The 27991-nt window shown below is 41.7% G+C and overlaps 1 protein-coding gene across 3 annotated transcripts in view; it reads right to left on the bottom strand.

Annotated features, from left to right (window-relative positions):
• Window positions 1-27991, bottom strand: part of MLF1 (myeloid leukemia factor 1) — an 82253-nt gene that overhangs the window by 34466 nt on the left and 19796 nt on the right. For 2 of the 3 annotated variants that reach the window (XM_089675416.1, XM_089675417.1), the window contains exon 2: window positions 1042-1198. In XM_089675416.1, coding sequence (XP_089531542.1) covers window positions 1042-1198 — 157 coding nt within the window. Of the gene's footprint in view, window positions 1-1041; window positions 1199-25581; window positions 25690-27991 lie in introns of those variants that run through there. The other variant, XM_089675418.1, reaches the window with a different exon arrangement.

The following is a 27991-nucleotide window of genomic DNA, read 5'->3' as shown; positions in this document are numbered from 1 at the left end:
GACTGCTATATTATTACTTCATTAGCAAGCCCCAGTCAAAATGTATATCTTGTTTTCCAATTTATCTTGATTAGTTTATGGGTGGTTTGCCTCTGAAAATAATCTTTGTACGGTCTTTCCCCCCCAAAAATGAATGCTTATATCATCTCCAGCCTCTTTAGATTTGTGATGGAAGCAGGACATACTAAAACCTTCCGTTTTAGGAAGGCCCAGTTGTGCTTCTACTACAACTGAATGTATTTATTCATAAATGGTTTAATATAGGATATATTTGCATATCACTATCTATATACACACACACACACACAAAATACATATATGTAATATATATATACACACTTACAGTTTAAGTTGCTATGATCGGAACACATTTGGCACATTCCCCTTTTGACCTGCAAATGACTGCTTTCTCTAAAGCCCATTTATTGAGCTACAGATATGCAAGTTCAGATTACAGTACCAGTGACTGGCAGAGCTCCAACAACCCCTAAAGTGTTTATTCTTGAGGTCTTAAGTTCCATGGGCCAGATAAGAGTAGCACCCCTTAAATGAATCTGCCCCTGGCCAAACTTTCCCATGCCGTCTGTGTTGTTTTCCTAACATTTTTTAAGGAAAAAACATTCATGTGTCTGCAAAAGGTTGCTTTCAGCAAAGGGTTTTGGCACACTATATATAGCAGATGGAAGAATGCCAGGCTTGCTTTTATCAGTTACACAGCCAGGAGTATAGGAACTGACATCTGTCGTACAGGCTCAACAGTGCTAAACTTGTACATCAGTGTCTGTAACTGTAATTATGTGCCTGCTAGGTAGTTAAACAGTTAATAGAGTAGAATTAACAAGTGTTAAACTATTATAGGAATAGTACAGGGTAAAAACAGCTGTGGATTAAATCACTAGGAAAGAAAAGAGCAAATTGGGGCAGTTAAAGGTTGGCATTACTGCTGGCAGTGTATACCTAAACTAACAATCAGGTCTTTGAAATTAATCTGGCCATAAAATCTAAGCTGATGACAGCACTGTGATTTGAGGAACTGCCTACCCTGTGATCTTCTCTCAGAGCCACCTGGGAAGAGTTCTGCCCTCTTCGGATATGGGATCTGCCATCTGTGATACTGAAGAAGGGATCCCGGCCAAAGGGATCAGAGAAGCTTCTCATCATCTGTCTGACATGCTCTTGGTGTGCACGCAATGGATCCCTGTGAAAAAAGCAAAAAATAGTATACAACTGCAATGAGAATATACTGTACGATAAATAAAAAGCAGTAATAAGCATTTATTCACACATTTATGCATTAATGCATTCTAATGGCCAAAATAATAATTTATTCTGGCCATTAGAATGCATTAACACACAAATGGACTTGTATGTGTCTAGCATTTATGTGTATTCTGCTTTTTTTCTGCTCAATAAGCTGGTGATGTTTTCTTTTTTGTTCTCTATGGAGCGACGGGTGTAAATGGACATGTGTCTGTTTACACCCGCTGACATCTGACCCGATCCTATCCACTAAAAACAGATGGATGGGTATCATTCATAGTATTTAAAATTTCTGAAAAACATAACTATACATTAATATTTATATTCATCTTCCAAAAAACAAACACTTTAGAAACAAGTGGAAAAATGACATTGCTATTTCCAATGCAGTATCGGATTGATGCTTCCTAGGTGAGAAGAAATCCTTCTAAGGTGGGGGAATCCTGGGGTGTCACCAAATCTAGTGTCCCCATTGGAAGACTCTATTACAGTTCTGGTGTCAACTCAAAATCTGGGCTTTTCTTTTATTTCCACTTTTAGTGATAATAGTAAACGGGGCAAAGACAGCAATGAAAACTGTCAGGTGTACTAATCCCTCTCCACTGTATTCAAAAACAAAGTTATGTATTTTGGTCACAATGGGGTTGATTTACTAAAACTGGAGAGGGTAAAAATCTGGTACAGCTGTGCATAGTGGCCAATCCACTAACTTCAGCTTGTTCAGTTAAGCTTTGACAATAAAACATGGAAGCTGATTGTTTTTTTTTTTTTTGCAGAGCTGCACCAGATTTTGTACTCTCCAGGTGCAGGTCTGGTTCAGACCTATGCAGTTTGCTTTTGATCTGTTTCTGCAGTGCGTTCTGTGTTTTTGCATATATGCAATTTGTGTTTTTTATGCTTTTTTTTTTGGACAATTTGTGGTTCGGCAAATTAATCGCAAAACATCTGAAAAACACGTCAAAAGCGTGTCAAAAACGCACTACATGCTTTTCTGCAGCATTTCCATCAAGGTCCATTGAACCAAAAATGCACTATTTTGTGTTTAAAAAAGTCCCTGGCCCATTCCAAAAATGCAGCAGCTAAATAAAATCGACGTGAACGTGTCTCCGAGGAAACTATGTTAAATGGACTGTAATGCACTTCTGTGAAAATCACCAAAAAACGCATTGGTGTGAACTATCTTGTTGCAGCTCTTGCTCAGAGTCTACTAGTAGATGGGAGAGGTGTGTGAAATTTTAAATCAGTATTTTTTGCTAGGAAATGTCTTAGAACCCCCAAACATTATATATTTTTTTAAAGCAGAGGCCCTAGAGAATAAATGGGTGGTTTTTGCATTTTTTTTATGTCACACACTATTTGCGCATCAATTTTTCAAATACTATTTTTTGAAATACACTTTTTTAATTACATTGCAGAAAAACACAATACATAACCCAATTTTTGTAAAATATAAAATAGGATGTTACACTGAGTAAATAGACACCAAGCAAGTCCTGCTTTAAAACTACGCACGCCTGTGCACTGATGGCACATGATGTAAATTTTACTATTCATAGGAGACGCTCTAAAAGCCTTTACAGGTTACCACTTTAGATTCACAAAGGGGGTCTAGTGCCAGAATTACTATACTTACCTGCTGTGTGTAGTGGTTTTGCACAGAGCAGCCTGGATCTTCCTCTTCTCGGGTCCCCCACAGGCTATCCTGGCCCCTCCCTCTTGTCGGGTGCCCCCACAGCAAGCAGCTTGCTATGGGGGCACCTGTTGCTCTGTATGTCCATTCACACAAGGAGCCGCGGCTCGATCTCACCCCCTCTTTTCTCATTGGCTCACTGGCTGCGATTGACAGCAGTGGGAGCCAATGGCTCCAGCTTCTGTCTCAGCCAATGAGGAGTACGAGGATTGCCGAGACTCCAGTGCACATCGATGAATCAAGAGCGAGCTTAGCTGAGTACTGGGAGGGCTGCTGCACACAGAAGGTTTTTTACCTTAATGTATAGAATGTGGTGGGACAGGAGTTTATTAGAGAGCCGCAGAAGGTGGCAGGAGGGGGGGTACATCCCCTCCCACAGCAGCATCACGCCAGTACAGCCACTTAAAGGCCAGCGACGAATGGGTATGTCGCTGGTCTGGAAGTGGTTAACTGGCACATTCTTATATAAATTCTAATAGCATACTCAGAGCCTCAGTGTAATTTCTCAAAGTATACAGTTATACAGCACATTTTCAACACAACAATGATATGAATTAACGGACTTCTTTTGTAAAATGCCAGCAGTTACTGTCAGTCTTTTTGTAGCATGTAATACTGAAGAGCAGGGGAGTTCAACAGAAAAACAAAAAAACTTTAGCGATTACAAAAACATCTTCCCTCAAAGGCCAAGCTCACTTTTTTTCTAAACTCCAGCTTCCCTACGCACCAACATATTATGGTGTTCTGCTGCAGAAAAGAAAGAGATTTCTTTGCCTTTCAGGACAAGGCCTTACAACAGCCTCCAGTACGTTCCATAAAAATACTCCTCCATTACTTCCAGCCCCATCATGAATTTGCTACTTAGGACATGAACAGTAAAAGGGAGTAGTTCACCAGCTGCCTGTCCTCCCCCTCCTCCAGGAGATTGCTCCCACCTCTGTACTCACATACAATCATTATCAGTCTATACTGTATCATTAATGATCTCACTAAATACAAAGCCAGTGATTTCTTGTGGATGGAGTGTGGATGAGCGGAGCGATCACATAAGAGCTCCACATGTGGAGCAGAGCTTTACTACTGAAAACAGGAGAGGTGTCCCTGGAAGTCTGCACAGCTCACCATACACTACACAATCTGATTGTGCCAATCAATGAAAAGTGAATAGTGATTATCCTGCGCCTACCTGTAAACCGTGTCTAAATCATGTCTATTAAATCACAATAAAAATCAGTGCAAATCAAGCAAAAACTGGGGTGGCTGCAACTGAAGTGTTGACGCTAAATGAAATAAACAAATAAATGTGATGCTGCACCTCCCTGCAACAGTGATCTCCACTCAAATGATAATTATAAATGAATCATATACAAAATAACAGGCACGTAATTGCAGACAGTGGGTCTGCAGCTCCCACGTCACTTTCGGACTCGGCTCCGCCTACACACCGGTGTTATTTTATCATATGGGAGGGTCATTTTAATTTAATAAACCTCTTATTCATACTTACTTGACTTTGGGAACCTCCTTTTCTATATGAGTGTACCTTAGAAACAGAGACTGCATTCTTAAAGGGCCAGGCTACCTATGGTGGGCAACCCGGATTGTGGGCAAAGGAGAGATGGGATACCTAAAAAAGCAGCTATATACAAGAGGAACAGATTTAAAGTGTTACTAAACACACAAGAGTAAAATCAGTGTGTATATGCAGTAAAGCATGCTTGTTATACTCTCTGTGGAACCTAAGGGGTTAATCCTCTGCATTGTGTAAATAGGCCGTTTGATCCTGACTTCTCTGCTCCTCCTTTTGTTCAAATGTCCACGTCTTATCTCCTGATAAGATAGACTGAACAGTAGCCATTCTGCACATGCTCAGTTTAGTGTGTATTGCTAGAGAGGTTTTTTTTTTTCTAGCAAGAGTGCATGTGATCAGCACAGGGCCAATCAGCACTGTCCAGACAGAGGCCAGGTGTTTTGCATCCTCCTTGAGAAGAAAGAAAACTCCTCTTACAAGCTTTAACCGGTGCTCTGCTGAACACCAACAGAAGTCACAAGCCTGCTCTAACTGCTGATGAGAAAAGATATTTAGCAGTTTATATTTACTAAAACCCCAGTGAATGGGTTACCCTATGCGTAACAAGCGGAAACCCTCGAAAATGCCCCGGAGATGTGAACGGAGCCTGGCATCTGAGTGTCTCCATCCTTCTAGGTGATTTTACAATTTGTGTAACATTTCCTTTAGAGGGGATTCACACATATGCGATGCGGATTAAAGCTTAGGTTTCACAGCCAATTGATACAGTAGCTGTTCACAGGTTCATGTCAGGTTTACATCAGGACCTTATCCCATTCACACACATGTGGTATAGAAACGGTTCCCATAGAAGTCAATGCCCTGTAATCTGCACCTGAACCTGAAGCCACTGCTCAGAAATCAAACATGACTTTTTAAAACCGCAGTGAATCTTAAACTGCCGTGCACCACACATATATGAACAGGTACCATAGGAAGCAATGTTATTTCACATGTCATGCAGATTGAATGCGGTTCAAACGCATTCAATCTGCATATACAGTGTCTTAAAAGTATTCATTACCATTGAACCAAAAACGTAAATATATTTTATTGGGATTTTATGTGATAGACCAACACAAAGTGGCACATACCGTATTTTTCGCACCATTAGACGCACCTGACCATAAGAAGCACCTAGATTTTAGAGGAAAACAAACAAAAAAATATATTCTGAACTGCAGACATAGTACAGGAGATGACCAGAGACCGCAGACATAGTACAGGAGATGACCAGAGACCGCAGACATAGTACAGGAGATGACCAGAGACCGCAGACATAGTACAGGAGATGACCAGAGACCGCAGACATAGTACAGGAGATGACCAGAGACCGCAGACATAGTACAGGAGATGACCAGAGACCGCAGACATAGTACAGGAGATGACCAGAGACCGCAGACATAGTACAGGAGATGACCAGAGACCGCAGACATAGTACAGGAGATGACCAGAGACCGCAGACATAGTACAGGAGATGACCAGAGACCGCAGACATAGTACAGGAGATGACCAGAGACCGCAGACATAGTACAGGAGATGACCAGAGACCGCAGACATAGTACAGGAGATGACCAGAGACCGCAGACATAGTACAGGAGATGACCAGAGACCGCAGACATAGTACAGGAGATGACCAGAGACCGCAGACATAGTACAGGAGATGACCAGAGACCGCAGACATAGTACAGGAGATGACCAGAGACCGCAGACATAGTACAGGAGATGACCAGAGACCACAGACATAGTACAGGAGATGACCAGAGACCGCAGACATAGTACAGGAGATGACCAGAGACCGCGGACATACTACAAGAGATGACCAGAGACCACGGACATACTACAGGAGATGACCAGAGACCGCGGACATACTACAGGAGATGACCAGAGACCGCGGACATACTACAGGAGATGACCAGAGACCGCGGACATACTACAGGAGATGACCAGAGACCGCGGACATACTACAGGAGATGACCAGAGACCGCGGACATACTATAGGAGATGACCAGAGACCGCGGACATACTACAGGAGATGACCAGAGACCGCGGACATACTATAGGAGATGACCAGAGACCGCGGACATACTACAGGAGATGACCAGAGACTGCGGACTGCTTTGGGGAGCGTGGGCACTACCCGAATTTGACAGGTACCCACTCCCACTTCCGAAGAGCTGTCCTTTCCGTAGTCCCAGAAGGCTACAGGTGGCCATTCACAAAGCACAGCTCTTCTCGCGCATGCGCAGTGGGCACCCAGCTGTGAAACCGCAAGCTGTCCAAGCTGGGTGCCCACACTGAAGATGCCGAAGCCGGGGAGAGAATACGGCCGGTGAAAGCAGAACACCGCTGGACAGAGGAACAGGTTCTTCTGCACTGTAGAGCAGAGCGGCCGGCCCGATATTCTAACAAGGCGGCGGGCATAAACTGGGCCGGCAACTCCATATTTGCTCCATAAGACGCACAGACATTTCTCCCCATTTTTTTGGGGGGAAAAAGTGCGTCTTATGGAGCGAAAAATACGGTAATTGTGAAGTGGAAGAACAATAAATGGTTTTCAAAATTGTTTTATAAATAAATACCTGAAAAGTGTGGCGTGCATTTGTTTTCAGCCCCCAAGTTAACAATCTGTAGAACCACCTTTCACTGCAATTACAGCTGCAAGTCTTGTTGGGTATGTCCAGCTTTGCACATCTAGAGAGTGAAAGTTTTGCCCATTCTTCTTTCCAAAATAGTTCAAGCATCTGTCAGATTGGATGGAGAATGTCTGTGAACAGCAATTTTCAAGTCTTGCCACAGATTCTCAATTGGATTTAGGTCTGGACTTTGACTGGGCCATTCTAACACATGAATATGCTTTGATCTAAACCATTCCATTGTAACTCTGGCTGTATGTTTAGGGTCGATGTCCTGCTGGAAGGTGAACCCCCAAATCTCAAGTCTTTTGCAGACTCTACAGGTTTTCTTCAAAGGTTGCTCTGTATTTGGCTCCATCCATCTTCCCATCAACTCTGACCAGCTTCCCTATCCCTGCCGAAGAAAAGCATCCCCACAACATTATGCTGCCACCTCGTTTCACAGTGGGGATGGTGTGTTCAGGGTGATGTGCAGTGTTAGTTTTCTGCCACACATAGCATTTGGCTTTTTAGGCCAAAAAGTTCAATTTTGGTCTCATCTGACCAGAGCACCTTCTTCCACATGTTTTCTGTGTCTCCTACATGGCTTCTCGCAAACTGCAAACGGGACTTCTTATGGTTTTCTTTCAACAATGGATTTCATCTTGCCACTCTTCTATAAAGGCCATATTTGTGGACTGCACGACTAATAGTTGTCCTGTGGCCTGTCCTGTCAGTTTAGGTGGCCAGGCATGTCTTGGTAGGTTTGCAGTTGTGCCATACTCTTTTCATTTTCAGATGACGGATTGAACAGTGGTCCGTGAGATGTTCAAAGCTTGTGATTATTTTTTTTTTATAACCTAACCCTGCTTTAAACTTCTCCACAACTTTATCTCTGACTTGTCTGGTGTATTCCTTGGCCTTTATGATATGGTTTGTTCACTTATAAACCTCTGAGGGGTTCACAGAACAGCTGTATTTACACGGAGATTAAATTACACATAGGTGAACTCTATTTACTTACTACTTAGGTGACTTCTGAAGGCAATTGGTCCCATTAGATTTTAGTTAGGGGTATCAGAGTAAAGGGGGCTGAATACAAATGTACGCAACACTGTTCAGATATTTATTTGTAAAAAATTTTTGAAAACCATTTATCAATTTTCCTTCCACTTCACAATTATATGCCATTTTAAGTTGGTCTAGCACATAAAATCCCAATACATTTATGATTTTGGTTGTAATATGACAACACATGGAAAATTTCAAGGAGTTTGAATACTTTTTCAAAGCACTGTATGTGAACGGCACTTAGATTTACCAAAACTATGGCATAGGAGGACACACAACAATATATTCAATTTGTATAAAATCTGACAGGCCCTTGCATACATAGCTGATGGTCGATCTAAAGGAGATTGTACAGAAAGTGGGCAGAAATAAAACAAGAGGTGGTATAGTAATAAAGGAGGTATGGTCTAGACCAGGGGTCTCCAAACTATGGCCCTCCAGCTGTTAAAGTACTACAAGTCCCATCATGCCTCTGTCTCTGGGAGTCTTGCCTGTGACTGTCAGAGTCTTGCAAGGCCTCATGGGACTTGCAGTTACTCAACACCTGGAGGGTCATAGTTTGGAGACCCCTGGTTTAGACTGATGATACATGCCTATTTTGTGATGCACTAAGTCAGAGCATGATGGGATATGATCTACAGGAAAAGGTGAACTTAGCTTGTAAGCTGGCCTTTTCCCTATACTCACTAAGAAGTCTATTTATAAACGTTTTTGCCAAAGCATTCATACAACATTCACACAAGATTCAGAAGATTCTCAGTGAAGAATAAAAACTACTTATCTGCAAAATTTTATAACGGAAACAAAAAAAAAAAAAGATTTGTTTTTTTTTTTTCAAAAATTGTCTTTTGCTTTTTTGCAAGAAATAAAAATCCCAGTGATGATTAAATACCACCAAAAGAAAGCTCAATCTATGTGAAAAAAAATGATAAAAATTTCATATGGGTATAGTGTTGCATGACCACGCAATCGTCAAAGTGAGAGAGTGCTGAAAGCTGAAAATTGGCCTGGGCAAGAAGGGGGTGAAAGTGCCCAGTATTGAATTGGTTAAAGTTGTTTGAATTATGTGTGAAAACATTTATAAATAGACCCCCCCCAATAGTTAACCACCACTTTTAAATCACGTCTGTTTAACCACACGACCACCTGAAGGTGGGCTCTCTGGTGGGAAATTGACACCCCAGTCCAACACAGGTTTTAAGGGGGAGCTATTATATCAGCATTAACAGATATACAATAGAAGCATATTGAGCAACACTGTTGAAGTGGAATGATAACCAAAGCACAGCCATTCAGCTTTCTAGATGGAAGGGTCTGGACTGACCTATCCACTTCTGGCAAATTAAGCTCCCTTTAAAACAACCTTAAACTGTACATTCTGAAACTTAAACCCATAATAAAGCACCAGAGACAGCAGACACATGTTGAAAAAGTTTGGCAGTAAGATAAAACTAGCATGGAACACAGGAAAATGTGTTCCAGTCTGCCCACCATCTGGGACTGGAAAAATATTCACACTTCAGCTGGAGCGTCTTCCTAAGTAAAAGGAAAAAGCAGCACTTGACTTCTTAGCTACTAAAAAGGAATGTCCTTGAGAGGTCCATGTAATGCCCAGACCAAAAAGGATTAGAGTAGCTGTGCAGGATTTGGAGATTTGTGAGTCTTCCTAGTAGTTCACACGACATCTTCAGACCATCTGAAACCATTCCAGAACTGGATCAGGAAAACTGAGCAAATCTTGCAGGCATTTATAATAAGTGACTCAATGTTTTGGATAGAGAACGGGGTTCTGTTAAGGACATATAAGCCTGCTGTACAAGGAAGCATTTTTTCATACACTAGGAAAAAAAAAAAATATTGACTTTTTTGTGGATATAAAAAACAAAAAACAAAACCAAAACAAAAAAACAGACAACATATTCAGTACAGCTCTGCAATACATACCCATTTCCCCACATTTTCTCCGTAAAAAAATGCTTCAAACACAGAAACATAATTGTTTATTTGCCTGAAGTCCATTGTGCTCCTGACTTCCAGTTTTGACCACTTGGCAACTGTGCCTCTGCTCAGGGGCGGACTGACAACTCATGGGGCCCCCGGGCAATAGGGGATCATGGGGCCACTGTGTCCTTGCCCAAACTCAAAAAACCCTATGAAAAAGGTACCAGGTCATCTCATGGGGCCCCCTACTGACCCCGGGCCCTCGGGCAGTGCCCGAGTTTCCAAATGGTCAGTCTGCCTCTGCCTCTGCTGCACTAAAACCCCAAGCAGTGTTTAACCCTGCCCAGTTACCCCTGCTGGACTACAGAACAGAACCATCCTCTGCAACATGGGGGCTATCTGTAGTCCAGAAAGGAGAACTAAGGCAGGGCTGTTACTGATTAGGATTTCAGTAGAAAAGAGATCTCGTGAAGTCAGGTGCTCACTGGATCCCAGTTATATCAATGGGTACTCTGTACTTGTAGCGTTTTGAGAGACAACACAAAGGGAAATGTCAATGCACTGCAGAGAGATTCTGAATAGGTTTGTTTTTTTGTTTTTTTAAATTCTGCCCAGACAAACTCTTTCAAGTTCCTGTTCATCTTTTCACACACCCCTAGTGGACTTACCTCTGTGGGTGAGTAGCTGTCACAGCCCGCACAGTGGTCTAGGGATTTGGAAGAGCTCCTCTTCTTCTCAGTTTTTCATTAGGCTTTCAGGACATATCAGAGCGGTTCCAATACAAAAAAAAAAATCAAAAAATCAAATAATCACTCTGAACCTTCCTATAAGCCGTACGGAAAGAAGAGCATGGCTTTCAAATCCAGGGATCACTGCACTGGCAGTGTAGCCAGTGACAGCTAAACACTCTCAGAGGTAAGTGCAGTGGGGACTGGGAAGGGTGTATGTTGTTAGTGTAAATGTACCTTTTCATAAAAATAAATATTGATCAGATCAAGGGACGGGGAATTTGATTGTAATGTAGGACTAACAGCAAAATGAGTACCTTCTCTACAATCCCACATCACCACCCACTGAATCATGTAACTACCATGAAACCCTGACGTATGATATTAAACTAAAACAGTAACTTTACAAGTCTGCATGGATACATTCCTGACCTATCCTGACATACAGCAACCTAACACTTGATACCTTTTATCATTAAAGAGTTTTCCTGAGTTAAAGTGATTGTAAATCGTTAGTTGAAGCTCTGGTTCACACTGAATGTGGCTTTGAAATCTCGCTACTTCACTTGAAGTAAGGAAATTTCAAAGCGGCTAGTTCGTGTGATTTCATGTGTGGTTTGCCTGACATCCCTGCGACTTCATGCACAGATGTTTATGCAAGTCGCACATGAAATCGCCAAAAATAGTGCAGGAAGTCGCACCAATTTGAACAGTTCCATAGCCATGAACAGAGTGCTACTTGTCATGCAATTTTGAACTGTCAAATCGCATGACAAATAGCATTTGTGTGAACGGGGGCTCCAAAAACCCCCCACAAAAAACAAACATGTCATACTCACCGGTATTGTGCAATGGTTTTGCACAGAGCGGCCACGATCCTCTTCTTATGGGGTCCCCCGCCAGGACTCCAGGCTCCTTCTCTTTGGTGAGTGCGACCCCCAAGCCGCCCTGTGTGTCTATGGAAACAGAAAGCACGGCTCAGCCCAATCCCCACCACAGAATCTGATTGACAGCAGCGGAAGCCAAAGGCTCCCACTGCTATCAATCTGCACTATGAAGATGGAGAGAGACCCTGCTCTTGTGCACAATGCTGTATCGAGATCAAATCAGGTAAATATAAGGGGGGGTATCCTGCAACTCAGGTTTCTTTTATCCTAATGCATATAAAGGCATTAACCTTAAGGCTGTAGAACCACCTTAATATCTGTCGGCTGTAGGCAGGAGGAAGTATTAGCTAATTCTCTTGATCCCCAGACTGTAAGATTGCAAAAATTCACAAAGCGAGGGCCACAGCACGGGATTATCTGTGTCAGACATTGTCTTTAGGATTGTGTTTTCCTCAGGTCAGTATAATAGGTACAGGATGTAAATGTTCATCCTAGACAATGCCTGAACAAAAATGGCACTGTCCTCATGAGAAAAGCAGATGGAGGTAAAGTCAAAGTAGTACTGTGATCTTTGGGAGAGGTAATAAATACCAGGAAGTGCTAAGGCTAGGTTCACACTACTGCGGCTGTGATTTGATCTGATTTTTGGTGTGATTATGTAGTACAACATGGCTGTGCTTTAGATTTGGTTTGATATTCTATGCAGCCAAAATTGTATTGGAATCCCAACAAAGTAGTACAGGACTCTTACAAAAGCAGGCCCTGCTGGGCTGCATTGATGGGAACAAGCACCATTGGAAACAATGTGATTTCCAATTCCATGTGATTCTGCGCAGCTCACGTCATATCTGAGATCAGACAAGTGTGAACCATGCTTTAGACCCTACTTAGCAAGAGTGCAATTACCATGAAGAAGTATATCTGACGGTAGGTCCTCTTTAACCTCTTTCCATCTGGCCCATGTCGATAAACGGCCGAACGGGAGCGCTGCCAATGCGGGTGAATGCCCCCCCCTGCATCCATTGCCTGTGCACGCTCCCTGGAAGCACACGGCACCGCAATAGGTGCTCGCTGTGTCCTCCGGACACAGCAGAACACAGATCGCTGTACAAGACCTCTGTGTGAGGTCCCAATTCATGTGATCACTGATTGGCCAATCAGTGATTACATGAATAGTAGTAACTATTCATGACATTATTGCTTACTAGTGAAATTCGTGAATGATCACAGAGGTCACATGTTACAAGTCTATTCACAACAGCCTTGTACCATGTGACAAGCTGTGACCAATCACAATATTTCTAAATGGCTACAGGAATGCAGCCAGAGAGGAGAAATGATTGCTTTTACAGCCTTTATGGGTGTAAAAGCAATCAGTGTAAAAAAAGAAAAACAATCTTCATCACCTCCAAGTAGTACAGTGTCACTATGGTGACAGTATGTTAAAAAACAAACAAAAAAAAACAAATAATATAAAAAAAAAAAAAAAAAGTTTTGAAAAATTATAATTTTTGGTTATGAACTAATTTGTTTTTTTTTTTTACTAAAAAGATAGATGAATACATTTTGGCCAAGATTTATGAAGATTATTTATTTGCAAATTTTTATAAGAAAAACTTTTTTTTTTTAGATTATGGACTTTTCCATTTATATAGAAAAAAAAAATAAAAATCCCAGTGGTGAATAAATACCACCAAAATAAAGTTGTATCTGTCTCAAAAAAATGCTAAAAAATTCATATGGGTACAGTGCACAATTGTCATTCAAAGTGTGATAGCACTGAAAGCTGAACATTGGCCTGAACTGGAAGGGGGTGAAAGTGTCAGGTCTTGAAGTGGCTAAGCTTATTCAGTAAATGTGTAGTGCAGAGAACAATACAGATTTACACACTGTAGTAGTTCCTAACAGCCGATCAAAAATCCTCTATCACAGAGTACTGTGGGATGAAATGTAACTGACTGCCATGGCTTACTGTAATCTGCACCTTACAATGTCTGTCTTTGCCTTGGAAAATATATAATATGTACCTAGAGGCTCAGGAGACACAAGCATCTGTTGGTATCAGTTTTCTGTAAACTGACTGATTACATGCACACTTGTAAAGTTTTCCTTTCAGCTGGATCCTCTGGTGTGAAGACAGCATTGGCAAATGTTCTTAAGAGCAGCTGGTCCTAACATGGGTCCTGGTCCCTAGACTGCCTTTTCTACTGTTCTGTCCCTGCCGATGGGCAGTGCTTTCATTCATATGAACATACTTTGTCAAGGACATTTTTCAAAAAGTGAAAAAATGAGCAAAGGCTTACTGTTAAAACACCAAGTGACATGAAATGATTGGCAACCAATACAATGTTTGGTGGTTTAGGTTACAACCTTTATGTCTTTGGTCAGTGTCAGACATACCCCACTAGTAGAACATTTGTCAGTCAACCTCCATTCTTTCCTCCAAAATAGGCATTGATGTATAAAGCCACCATCCTCTGGACTTTCACTCTTAAAGTCATACTAAAGATAAAACATTTTTTACCTTGATGCATTTCTTGCATGAAGATAAACATTTTTTTTTTTATTTCTCTGCCCCCCCCCTCCCTGTGTGAAGGGGAAAAGAGGGGAGAATAGATCCAGCGCTGTGCACGGATACATCTCTTCTTCCCTCTCTTCCTCTTTACACAGTACTCGTGGGGGGGATAAGTCCCACTGTGTAAGTCTACGGAGCGTGGATCCATAATCACACAGCTCGGGAGCGCGCAGACACTGTGTGCCCCTATAGCAAACAGCTATAGGGGCACACAGAGCCAAGATCACTGGTGGGGGACCCACGAAGAAGAGGATCAGGACTGCTCTGTGCAGTACCTGAGTATAACATGTTTGTTACTTTAGTTACTTTTTTGTTTAATAACAATTTAAACCAACGTGCTATTATAGTAGAACTTCACCCCAAAGGGGAAATTTCACCCCCCCCCCTTCTTTGCCATATTTGGAGGGCTTTTTTTGGGGGGAGGGGGTGAGCAGGTATCTGTCAAAATAGGATACCCACCTCGACCGCCTAGGCAAATGACACAGAAAATCCCCCTCCCCTTCCCCCACAGCCTCCTGGGACAGGTCAGAGACCCCAAGAGATTGTGGGATTAATCACAGGGTGCACCACAGCTCGTGCATGTGCAGTGGGCAGTCGTCTGTGAAGCCACAAGGAGTCACAGTTAGCTGCCCACAGTTAAGATGCCAGTGTCGGGGACCATAGTAAGAACAAAGGTCTTGGTCAGGTGAGGTCATTGCTGGACTCTGGAACAGGTAAGTGGGTGTTTTTTAAAAGCCAGCAGCTACAGTATTTGTAGAAGCTGATATTTACATTCTGTTTACAGGGTGAAGTTCTGCTTTAAATGTAAGCTTTAAATTGGTCACGATGCGGCTACAACTCAGTTCAATTACATTAGTATGATTTCCTGTGTGTCCCAGTTCAATCTAAACAGAGAAAAGATGATTACAGAAGATAATTTCAATAGAGAAAAAGATCAGCCAGACAGACAAATTATTTGCTCACTGGCATAAATTAGGAAAAAAGGGCAGGTATAAAAATACTGGTCAGACGAGTTGGCTATAAATTTGATTACCGTGTTGCTTTTTTTGGACATGTGATAATTGAAGAATTGTGACAAATATATATTTAGTAGGTGCATACTCAGGTTCCAAGAACTGATGACAAACCTGCCCAGACTTGAAAAGTTTTTGTTATTTTAGGAAAACTATTTTTAAACCACCACATGCTGGCCATTTAAAACTGGCAATATCAAATGACAATTACACTCAAAACTAAGAAAAAAACTGATCCTCCCTCAATTTACTAAACCAGGTGGCACTGGGGAGATATCAGTCTGTGCAGAACTACAACACCAATTCCAAAAAGGTTGGGACACGGTGTAAAATCTACAAAAAACAGAATGCAATGATTTGCAAATCTCAAACTCATATTTTATGTGCAATAGAAAACATGTCAAATGTTTAACCATTTTGCTGCCACAGCTATTTTTGCATTTTTTGCACACGTTTAAAAATCATTTTAGGCCTGGAGATTAAACATAACATCCCCAAACATTATATATTTTCTGAAAGCAGACACCCTAGAGAAAAAAAATAGTGGTAGTTCAAATTTTATATGTCACATGATATTACCGCAAAAGGTCTAAGAAATGCAAAATTTCAGTAAAAAACACACTCAAGTGAATTTTAGGGCAAACAAATGCAATAAATTACCCAAATTTTTGGTAAAATATAAAAGACAAGATTGCACCGAGTAAATACCAAACATGTCAAACCTTAAATTTGTGTGTGCACGTGAAATGGCAACAAACTTCAGCACCTTATATTTTCTATAGGCAACGCTTCAAAAGCCCGCACAGGTCATCGGTTTAGTGTTAAGGAGGTCTTCTTGTAATAGAATTTTTACTTTCACTCAGGCATGAGTGGCAATATGTAACCTGTATTGCAATCAATGTTTTCACGCCTAGGCACCTCCAAGGCAAGCTTACGCTCCTACATGCGCATATGTGGGGGTGGGGGAGTGTCTCAGAAGTAAAGAGGTTCACAAATCTGTGAAAAGCTGTGCCTATAAATTAACAAACAATGTCAGAATAATGTTCTTCAACATAAAATTGCAAAGACTTTATATCATCATCTTCAGTACATAATATTAAAAAATTCAGAGAATTTGGATACATGTATGTGTGCAAGGGACAAGGCCGAAACATGATATTGGAAGACTGTGATCTTTGAGCCCTCAGACAGCACTACATTACAAGCAGACATGATTCTGTGATGGACATCACTGCATGGGCTCAGGAATATTTTGTCTTTGAAAACATCCAAAAATGCAAAGTAAAGCTCCATTATGCAAAGTTCAAAAGCCTGCACCTCTGATGGAATGGGGACGCATTATTGCATATGGAATGGGTAGCTTGCATATCTGGAAGGCACCATCAATGCTGAAAGATATATCCAGGTTTTAGAGCAGCATATGCTCAGGCAAGTATGGGACAACATCCCTGTCCCAAAACTCAATCAACTGGTCTCCTCAGTTCTCAGACATTTATAGAGTTTTGTTAAAAGAAGAGGGGATGATACACCAAAGTAATGGCCTGGCCCAACTTTGTGGGGTTGCACTTCGCCAGCTTTTTGTTGTACCACCTTTATTGTGAAGTGTTGTTACCATCAATTTCAAAATAAATAAAATGGTACATTTTCTCAGTTTAAACTTTTGATATGTTTTTTATTTTCTATTGTGAATAAAATATGGGTTTATGAGATTTACAAATCATTGCATTCTGCTTTTATGTAGATTTTACAGTGTCCCAACTTTTTGGGAATCAGGGTTATACATTATGATAAAACAAACATCTATTTTGACCACTAAAAGCATCGATTCTGGATAGAGCTTTTAATGGAGGGAGACATCTGACCCTGGACTACCAGTGGAATAGATAAGCCAGAAATTATATATATTTATTTTATCATAATGGGGGCATGCTCAACTGGTACTAGTAGTGGTAAACCATGCAGGAGGCAGGGGTACCCAGAAACCTAGGAATGGAGGCGTATATCACTTAAAGCTCTACATGGCCACTGTTCTCCAGTACATTTTTTACAATTCTAAAAAAAAAACCCAAAAAGCTTGCTTTTTCTAAACCCTGAAACCCAGGTGGCACATATACACCAACTACAATTCTGCCAGCCAAAGCCTCATAATATACGTTTCTACTTTATATTCTTAGTAGCCTAAAGGTGTAAAAAAATAGTGCTTGGCGTAACTCAAGGGCAAAGCCTTAGAATTGAAAATAATAGTAGGTTTCAGCTGAAGATACTTTGGCTCTTATTCCAAGGCAGATCTGTTCTATATAAGGCAGCTCTAACTAAAGCATGACATCAAGTTTATCCAGTCTAACAATAATCTAAACCGGTATGTTGTCATCTATTTAAAACCAAACCTCAACGGCTATGTTCCCTAAATAAAGAACTACGTAAGTAATCTAATTTACAGTGTCAGCATAAATTAAAGCATATCCAAAGACACATGTATGCCTACATTAATTGAGCGGATTGTCATTGCCTAAATCATTTACGGTTTTTTTTTCCCTTTAAAGCAGCTGCCACTTGGATTCCCAGACAATATCAACCGTTTAACTTTAAAGTATTCATACCCATTGAAATTTTCCACATTTTGTCATGTTAGTACCAAAAACATAAATGTATTTTATTGGGATTTTATGTGAAAGACCAACAAAAAGTGGCACACAATTGTGAAGTGGAAGGAAAATGATAAATGGTTTTCAAAATTTTATACAAATAAATATCTAAAAACTGTGGCGTGCATTTGTATTCAGCCCCCCTGAGTCAATATGTTGTAGAACCACAATTATAGTGGCAAGTCTTTTTGGATATGTCTCTACCAGCTTTGCACATCTAGAGAGTGAAAGTTTTGTCCATTCTTCTTTGCTGTTCACTGACGCTCTCCATCCAATCTGACAGAGCTTGAGCTATTTTGCAATTTTCAAGTCTTGCCACAGAATCTCAATTGGAATTGGGCCTGGACTTTGACTGGGCCATTCTAACATGAATATGCTTTGATCTAAACCAGGAGTCTCCAAGATTTCTAAATACAGTATAGGGCCAGTTTACTGTCCATCAGACTTTAAGAGGGCCAGACTGTGGCCATTGGGAGTAGAAATTGCCCTGGCATCAGTGGGAGTAAACAACGCATCTTTTGAATTAGGAGGAGGAATAGTGCCCCTTCATTGGTGTAAGTGGGAGGAATAGTGTCCAATTGTTGGTGTCAGCAAGAGGAATAGCGCTCAGCTGTGTCAGTGGGAGAAATAGTGCCCCATCATTGGTGTCAGTTTGAGGAACAGTGTCCTATTGTTGGTGTCACTGGGGGGGGGGGGGGATAGTGCCCCGTCGTTGGTGGCAGGAATATTGCCCCATGATTGGTGTCAGTGAGAGAAATAGTGTCCTATTGTTAGTGTCAGTGGGGGGGGGGGAATAGAGCCCCATCAATAGTGTCAGTGGGAGGAATAGTGCCCCATCATTGGTGTCAATTGGAGAAATAGTGGCTCATTGTTGACGTCAGTAGCAGTAATTATGCCCCATTGTTGGTGGGAGGAAAGGAATCGTGTCTTGTATTGGTGGGAGGAAAGGAATCGTGTCTTGTATTAGTGGAAGGAAAAGTGCCCTGAGGGCCAGGTAAAGGAAAGCAAAAGCCACATCCAGCCCCCGGGCCGCAGTTTGGAGACCACTGATCTAAACTATTCCATTATAGCTCTGGCTGTATGTTTAGGGACGTTGTCACTGGTCGGTGAACCTCCGCCCCAGTCTCAAGTCTTTTGCAGTCTCTCGTCTTTTGCAGTCTCTCACAGGCTTTCTTCTAAGATTGCCCTGTATTTGGCTCTATCCATCCTCCCCATCAACTCTGACCAGCTTCCCTGTCCCTGGTGAAGAAAAGCACCCCCACAGCATGATGCTGCCACCACCATGTTTCACGGTTAGGATGGTGTGTTCAAAGTGATGGGCAGTGTTAGTTTTCCACAACACACAGTGTTTTGCTTTTAGGCCAAAAAGTAAAATTTTGGTCTCATCTGACCAGAGCACCTTCTTCCACATGTCTGCTGTGTCCCTCACATAGCTTCTCGCAAACAGCAAAAGGGACTTCTTAAAGCTGTTAACAATGGCTTTCCTCTTGCCACTCTTCCATAAAGGCCAGATTTGTGGAATGCATGACTAGCAGTTGTCCTGTGGACAGTTTCTCCCACCTGAGCTGTGGATCTCTGCAACTCCTCCAGAGTTACCATGGGCCTCTTGGCTGCCTCTCTGATTATGCTCTCCTGGCCTGGCCTGTCACTTTAGGTGACCAGCCATGTCTTGGTAGGTTTGCAGTTGTGCCATACTCTTTCCATTTTCAGATGATGCATTGAACAGTGCTCCATAAGGCATTCAAAGCTTTGGATATTTTTTTTTTAATTAACCTAACCCTGTTTTAAACTTTTCAAAAACTTTAGCCCTGATCTGTCTTGTGTGTTCCTTGGCCTTCATGATGCAGTTTGTTCATTAATGTTCTCTAACAAACCTCTAAGGGCTTCACCGAATGGAACTGTATTTATACTTACATTAAAATTACTAATTAGGTGAATTAGGCCTTCTGAAGGCAATTGGCTCCACTAGATTTTAGTTAGGGGTATCAGAGTAAAGGGGGCTGAATATAAATGCACTCCACATTTTTTAGATATTTGTAAAAAATGATGACAACCATTTATCATTTTCCTTCCACTTCACAATGTGCCACTTTGTGTTGGTCTACCACATAAGATCCCCAAAAATACATTTACGTTTTTGGTTGTAACATGACAAAATGTGGAAAATCTGAAGGGGTATGAATACTTTTTCAAGACACTGTAGAGTTAGGTGTATATGAAGACCAACCAGAGAAGATGTTGCCTGGAATCAAGGAGACATGGCTATAAGCCAAGGCACAATTACATTTATGGAATTTTGCCTGGGGTTACCAGGGTTTTCATTAGACACAGTATTAGGTCTGAAAAGGAATCTGCCAGCATAGACACATGGGAGCTGCCATATGAAGGTGTATACTCTGGGGCTGTAATTGCTTCACTACTTCAAGTGATTGTACCTGCATAGTCCATCACCGAAGGAAGCTAGCAGGTCAAAATGCAATAACTGCACTATAAAAGGATAAGTTCACCTTTTGTGACAATAATATAAATGCACATATTTTTTCAGGCAGGGAGGAGAGGTTTTCTTAGCTAAGCACACCCTCCTACCTGTATGCCTGAGCTAAGGGCAGATGGATTCCAGAAAGTAAATAATACATTAATCATCTTCATGGGTATATTTTGAAGCCCAGATACACAAAATGTTAAGGAAAGCACAATTTACAGGCACACATTTCCAGAAGAGCTACACATATCTAAACATCGTAAAGTTTCAAATCATGATAACTGTAAGCGCTTATGCTTGATCTACTCCAAACCACCCTGTTATACCATGTGTAAGGAAATATCTCATTAACAGGCATCCATTTTGTATAATGCCTCCATTTCTAGATGTGTGAACAGTTAGTTTCCCTTGTAACTCCTCTCTCGTTTTCTGAAAATAGTTTCATTTCAGTATAAACGGAACTACCTTATATGGTTTTTCCTTTAGCCATTTGTTGTTTCTGTTCTTCACGTAACTATATTGATAAGAATGGAATGGTTCATTGGCTAAGATTAAGCAACACCAGCCTAGTTCTGTAGAACAGTTCTTGTTTTGCATTAAACTCTCAGAGATTTAGCTTCCAGACTTCGGTGTCTGGTACTTTATTTCTCCCAGGACTGCTAATGAAAATAACGAGGACAGGGGCTACAGACATAGGCTGCTTCCTATCAACATGTATAACTAGATTTCAAGAAACCACACCCATTTAGGGAAAGCTTTACCCTTTTCACGGCATAAGAATTAAAAAAATGATACGTTTAGTTAGAGTGAGCAATTTATAACCACTTCTGCTACTAAAGTTCTGGCTGCGTGATGATCTCAGCGGCCGGCTTCCGGTAAGAGGTGGGAGGGATCGCAGTTTAATTTGGTTGTAAACCCTTACATATATCCAGTGAAGTGACTGGCCCTGGGTGATACACAGAGAATTAACAAATCCTTCTATATGACTTGAACCTGTTTTTCTGCAGTGTTCTCTTCTTTACATCCATTCAAAGTGCTGAAATAATGCAAGGGTGCCCACTCTCCTCCTTGTTATTCACCTTGGCGATAGAACCACTTGCAGCAGCCATTAGAGGGGACCCTGACATAGTGGCTTTCAGAGAGGGGATCATGTGGAGAAGATAGCTTTATGCGCACTCTCCTCCCGCTAGACACCCGGTTATACCCTACGCCCCCTGAAGCCACACATATAGCGATAGTTGACTCCAAGTCTTTGGGCATCAATATACACCCTAACTTACTCACATATATTGATCAGAATTTGCTCCTGATACTTAAGAAGTTCCATCAAAACTCGGCCAGTTGGGGTAAACTCCCTCTATCTGCAATAGGTAGGCGCAACTTAAATCAAAATTACTCTACATTGTACACTATGCCCCGGTGTGGATTCCTGTTCAGCTCTTCAAAAGATTTGGCGCTGTATTTATCTCTCTGATATGGAGAAAACATTCCCCTCGCATTAAACTTGTGACAGAACAGAAACCTAAGGATATGGGAGGCCTTGCAGTTCCTAATCCTCTTTTTTTTATTATTTAGCTGCCCAATATACAGCACATTACAGCTTGGCAGGACAACACATATCCACGCCCTATCAAACCTATGCTCATGAAAGTAGTTGCCAATGACAACCTAGTGGAATGTCTGGAATATTTAAAGCTTTAGCCCAGTTCATCACATTGGGTTTGTTATATAAAAGTATGATGTAAGGCTAAGCAGTTTTTTCACTACCTAGGCTTTACTCCATTTACACGCATTTCATCAATTTTAACTATTATTATTATTATACAGTATTTATAAAGCGCAAATAGTTCGCTCAGCGCTGTACATTACAAAGGGAGACAGAACAATACCAATACAATGCAAAACATGAGGGAATTGAGGGCCCTGCTCTTTCGAGCTTACAATCTAGGAGGGAGGGGATGGTGGCACAGGAGGAGAAAGCTGTGGGGGATGGAGTGGTAGGAAGAGTGGAGGAGGTCGGCAAGTTAGCAGGGGGTGGGGTAGGCTTCCCTGAAGAGATGGGTTTTCAGGGTGCGCCTAAAGAAGAGGAGAGTAGGTGATAATCTGATGGGTTGGGCCAGGGAGTTCCAGAGGATGGGTGACACCCTGGAGAAGTCCTGGAGGGGGGCGTGGGAGGAGAACATAGGAGTTCATTATCAAATACTGTATATTTCTATAACAGGCATTTTATTATTATTCACTACTTAGAGCAAATGGTGCCCAAGCTATGGCATGAGGGCAACAGGTGGCCCTTTGGTACTTACTGTAGAACCCTGAGACCCCACCAGGCAGTAGTCATATTCTCTGCCTAGGTGTTTACTCAGGAACGTTAAAAGGAAATATTCATAAAAATATTCCTCTGGATATAATTTATTTCTTTTAGTAATGGCATGTTTGTAGTCTTTGACAATCTCTTGTAGTATACCCACAGTCTCTGACAATATTCTGTAACATTGCATATCCTGCACAATATGTGTGGCCCTTTGGTGAGGTCAGGGGACCTACAGTCAGGTCCATAAATATTGGGACATTGACACAATTCTAACATTTTTGGCTCTATACACCACCACAATAGATTTGAAATGAAATAAACAAAATGTGCTTTAACTGCAGACTGTCAGCTTTAATTTGAGGGTATTTACATCCAAATCAGGTGAACGGTGTGGGAATTACAACAGTTTGCATATGTGCCTCCCACTTGTTAAGGGACCAAAAGTAATGGGACAATTGGCTTCTCAGCTGTTCCATGGCCAGGTGTGTGTTATTCTGTCATTATCCCAATTACAATGAGCAGATAAAAGGTCCAGAGTTCATTTCAAGTGTGCTATTTGCATTTGGAATCTGTTGCTGTCAACTCTCAAGATGAGATCCAAAGAGCTGTCACTATCAGTGAAGCAAGCCATCATTAGGCTGAAAAAACAAAACAAACCCATCCGAGAGATAGCAAAAACATTAGGCGTGGCCAAAACAACTGTTTGGAACATTCTTAAACAGAAGGAACGCACCGGTGAGCTCAGCAACACCAAAAGACCCGGAAGACCACGGAAAACAACTGTGGTGGATGACCGACGAATTCTTTCCCTGGTGAAAAAAACACCCTTCACAACAGTTGGCCAGATCAAGAACACTCTCCAGGAGGTAGGTGTTTGTGTGTCAAAGTCAACAATCAAGAGAAGACTTCACCAGAGTGAATACAGAGGGTTCACCACAAGATGTAAACCATTGGTGAGCCTCAAAAACAGGAAGGCCAGATTAGAGTTTGCCAAACGACATCTAAAAAAGCCTTCACAGTTCTGGAACAACATCCTATGGACAGATGAGACCAAGATCAACTTGTACCAGAGTGATGGGAAGAGAAGAGTATGGAGAAGGAAAGGAACTGCTCATGATCTTAAGCATACCACCTCATCAGTGAAGCGTGGTGGTAGTGTCAAGGCGTGGGCATGTATGGCTGCCAATGGAACTGGTTCTCTTGTATTTATTGATCATGTGACTGCTGACAAAAGCAGCAGGATGAATTCTCAAGTGTTACGGGCAATATTATCTGCTCATATTCAGCCAAATGCTTCAGAACTCATTGGACGCCGCTTCACAGTGCAGATGGACAATGACCTAAAGCATACTGCAAAAGCAACCAAAGAGTTTTTTAAGGGAAAGAAGTGGAATGTTATGCAATGGCCAAGTCAATCACCTGACCTGAATCCGATTGAGCATGCATTTCACTTGCTGAAGACAAAAAACTGAAGGGAAAATGCCCCAAGAACAAGCAGGAACTGAAGACAGTTGCAGTAGAGGCCTGGCAGAGCATCACCAGGGATGAAACCCGCGTCTGGTGATGTCTGTGCGTTCCAGACTTCAGGCTGTAATTGACTGCAAAGGATTTGCAACCAAGTATTAAAAAGTGAAAGTTTGATTTATGATTATTATTCTGTCCCTTTAATTTTGGTCCCTTAACAAGTGGGAGGCACATATGCAAACTGTTGTAATTCCTACACCGTTCACCTGATTTGGATGTAAATACCCTCAAATTAAAGCTGACAGTCTGCAGTTAAAGCACATCTTGTTCGTTTCATTTCAAATCCATTGTGGTGGTGTATAGAGCCAAAAATGTTAGAATTGTGTCGATGTCCCAATATTTATGGACCTGACTATATAACAAACAGTTAGACCACCACAGTCTTAGAGCATCAGATTAGGAGAGGTGAGAAAACAAAGTGGTATAAAACATATTTTATAAGCTAAAGGGTTTTGATCAATGGTCATCTACAGGTCTGTAATACATCACTCAGTTATACCACAGCCAATTAATAAAAAACTTTCAAATTTTGAGCACAGAATATGGCTTGCCCAACTTCGCCTTCTTCCAATATCTACAACTTAAACATGCCATTACAGCCCAAGCAAAAAATCTCCCCGTGGGCTTTGGTCAAAGTGCTGCATTTATAAACCTTCCATGAGAGATCAGAAAAAGGGGACGGAACTGAAATTACACTTTGCTGAGCTCAGTGAAGTGAGTGTGCACAGTGTACATCAGCGCAATTAGTTACAGCTTGTTCCAATATTCAGTAAAATTAAAACCTAAATAAAGTGCCACACAATGTGATACTGCTAAATTATCACAATAACACAACCATATTACTATATACTATGTACAATATACAATATACAATACGTTATGCTATCAAAACGCGAAGTTCAGAATAAAAAAAAAAATTCTTGAAATAATATGCAGAATAATCCTTCTGTTACATATGGTGATCCGCCAATTTCATACTTTGTGCTTATAAACACCCTCACATGTGCTTCCTCCATCGACATACATATATACTCTCACCTACTGTATATGACCTATTACTTTAGGTCAAATAGTGTTTTTTCCCCCCCTTTTAACCTGGGTAGGTACAGCTTCTTGCACTCTCCAGCCTCCAATCTCTGATGTGATTCAATCCATATCCATTCTCTTGAACCATGCAGGATATATCCTCCAAATTTTAGACAGAAAATGACATCATAGTGAGTCAACTGTATCAGCTTGGAGAGCTGATTGGAGGAAAGAGACACCCACCTCCACACAGCACACAGGAACAGAGCTGAGGCTGTCAATCTGCTGGAGGTCCTTCCCTCTCACCGATTTTCTCTTGGTGCCAGGAAAACTTGTCAGAATTGATTCACGCTGATAGCAGAGGAATGAGGCAGCACACAGAAATGACACTTAGTGCTCTTAATTGAGACAAGCACACACTACAGAAGGATATGTTTTGTTCATATTTCATGTATGAGGTTCACAACCACTTTAAGTTTAGTTAGTTAGAGCCATGCACAACAGCTCCATATTCTGACTGCCCCAGTCTTAGTAAATTCCCCTCTATCTGGCTGCTTTATATACTGCAATACGGTACCTGGCAGCCTTTTATTGCAGTAGTATTTTTGTCCACATTATGTATTTTTACTACCCAAAGTGGTTATCTAGCCTTCCAAACATGCCTGTTAACATTGATAATACAATTATCTTCAAAACTGTTTGAAAATCTTTCAGTGCATTTAATCATGGAGAATTATAGTATTTCAAACAGCAAAAACAGGCACAACTCATTTTTTCCTGAACCACAAACATTACATGAACATTGTAAATAGCAATAGCCAAATGTCTTGAACAATTCAGTTAAATGAATCATAAACAAACACCTATTAATTTTTTTTATGTTCACAATATACATACATAAAAAAGTTATAAACAATCTTGTGATGCCATCAACATTTTTAAGAAAATCCTAAACACGGACACTATTTAGTAATATTTTATAGTAATTGCAACTGTTAAATTGTAAGAATATAGACATACACTAAAGTGCCAAAAGTACTGGGATACCCCTCCAAATCATTGGATTCAGGTGTTATAACCACCTCTATGGCCACAGGTGTATAAAATCATGCCTCTAGGCATGCAGACTGCTTCTACAAACATTTGTGAAAGAATGGATCGCTCTCAGGAGCTCAGTGAATTCAAGTGTGGTACCGTGATAGGTTGCCACCTGTGCAATAAGTCCATCCGTGAAATTTTCCTGCTACTAAATATTCCACGGTCAACTGTTAGTGGGATTATAACAAAGTGGAAGCAACTGGAAACAACAGCAACTCAGCCATGAAGTGGTAGGCCACGTAAAATGACAGAGCGGGGTCAGCACATGCATTAGTCACCAACTGTCTGCAGAGTCAATAGCTAAAGACCTCCAAACTTCATGTGGCCTTCAGATTAGCACAACAACAGTGCATAGTGAGCTTCAAGGAATGGGTTTCCATGGCCAAAAAACAAGCTTAAAGCACTGACAAACAGAGGTTTTTATGATAAAACCTGGACCTGGCAGGAAACACAACCCTATTTTTTTTTTAAACCCCTTTTTACTCACTTGTCATTCCTTTGGCTCATCATCCCTTCAACCTTCAAGCATATCTAAAGCCACCTTTTTCCACATTTTGGATACAGTAAGGCAGTGTTTCTCAACCTTTTTCCAGTCAAGGCGCCCTTGAAAAGTATTTCCAGTCTTGAGGCACCCCAGTGTAAGGCAAAATTGCAAGTGTTCCCGACACACAAATGTGCTGCTCTTTAGCAGATGTGTTGGGGTCACTACCATCATGTCAAGCAAGTGGGCACTGCCATGTCACCAGCAACACCTGGGCACCGCCACGTTGCCAACACCTGGGCACCGCCACTTCGCCCGCAACACCTGGGCGCCTACATGTCAACAACACCCACCTGGGCACCTCCATGTCACCAACACCCACCTGGGTACCACCTGGATACCTCCATATCACCAACACCCACCTGGACACCTCCATGTCACCAACACCCACCTGGGCACCTCCATGTCACCAACACCCACCTGGGCACCTCCAAGTCAACAGGAACACCTGGTCAACTCAATGTCAATAGCAACACCTGGTCAACTCAATGTCAATAGTAACACCTGGGCACCAGTGCTTCATCTGTCAGACCAAGTCTCAACTTCATTATCAAAGCAATGGCAGCCTGCATATAGCAGAGTACAGAGCAGGCTGTCCTGGACGCTGTCCTTGCCTGTCACCTCTGGGCTCTGCAAGTCTTGTTAGCCTCACTGGTTGTGTTGGTGGTGTCAGTGATATATTTTCCCACGTCTCCTCTCAGCGTCTCCTCCATGTCAAACAGATCTTCCCCAGCAGAGGCAGTCAGGAACTCCACTCCCTACTGAAGCCGTACAGTGCTACCAGCAACCCTGTCTGCCCAGACTCCCCACTCATTCAGACACCTCCTCCGTCGCTGCCATCGGGATTCAGCCACCTCCTGATTGCTGCAGGACCCCACACATTGGCGGAACTGCTCCTTCTGCCTGTCCTGACCTAAAAATGTCACAGCACTTGTATTGCCCCCTCACCTCCCTATATTCTGATCAAGGTCCTATCTACAGCTGCAGCAGCACTGGTCTATGTTCCTTACAGGA

This window comes from Staurois parvus, unplaced genomic scaffold, assembly GCF_062004578.1.
Source record: "Staurois parvus isolate SC_StPar_1 unplaced genomic scaffold, SC_StPar_1.0 ptg000155l, whole genome shotgun sequence".
Classification (NCBI taxonomy): Eukaryota; Metazoa; Chordata; class Amphibia; order Anura; family Ranidae; genus Staurois; species Staurois parvus.
The sequence above is the reverse complement of the archived record's forward strand: the minus strand, read 5'-3'. Positions and strand labels throughout refer to the sequence as shown.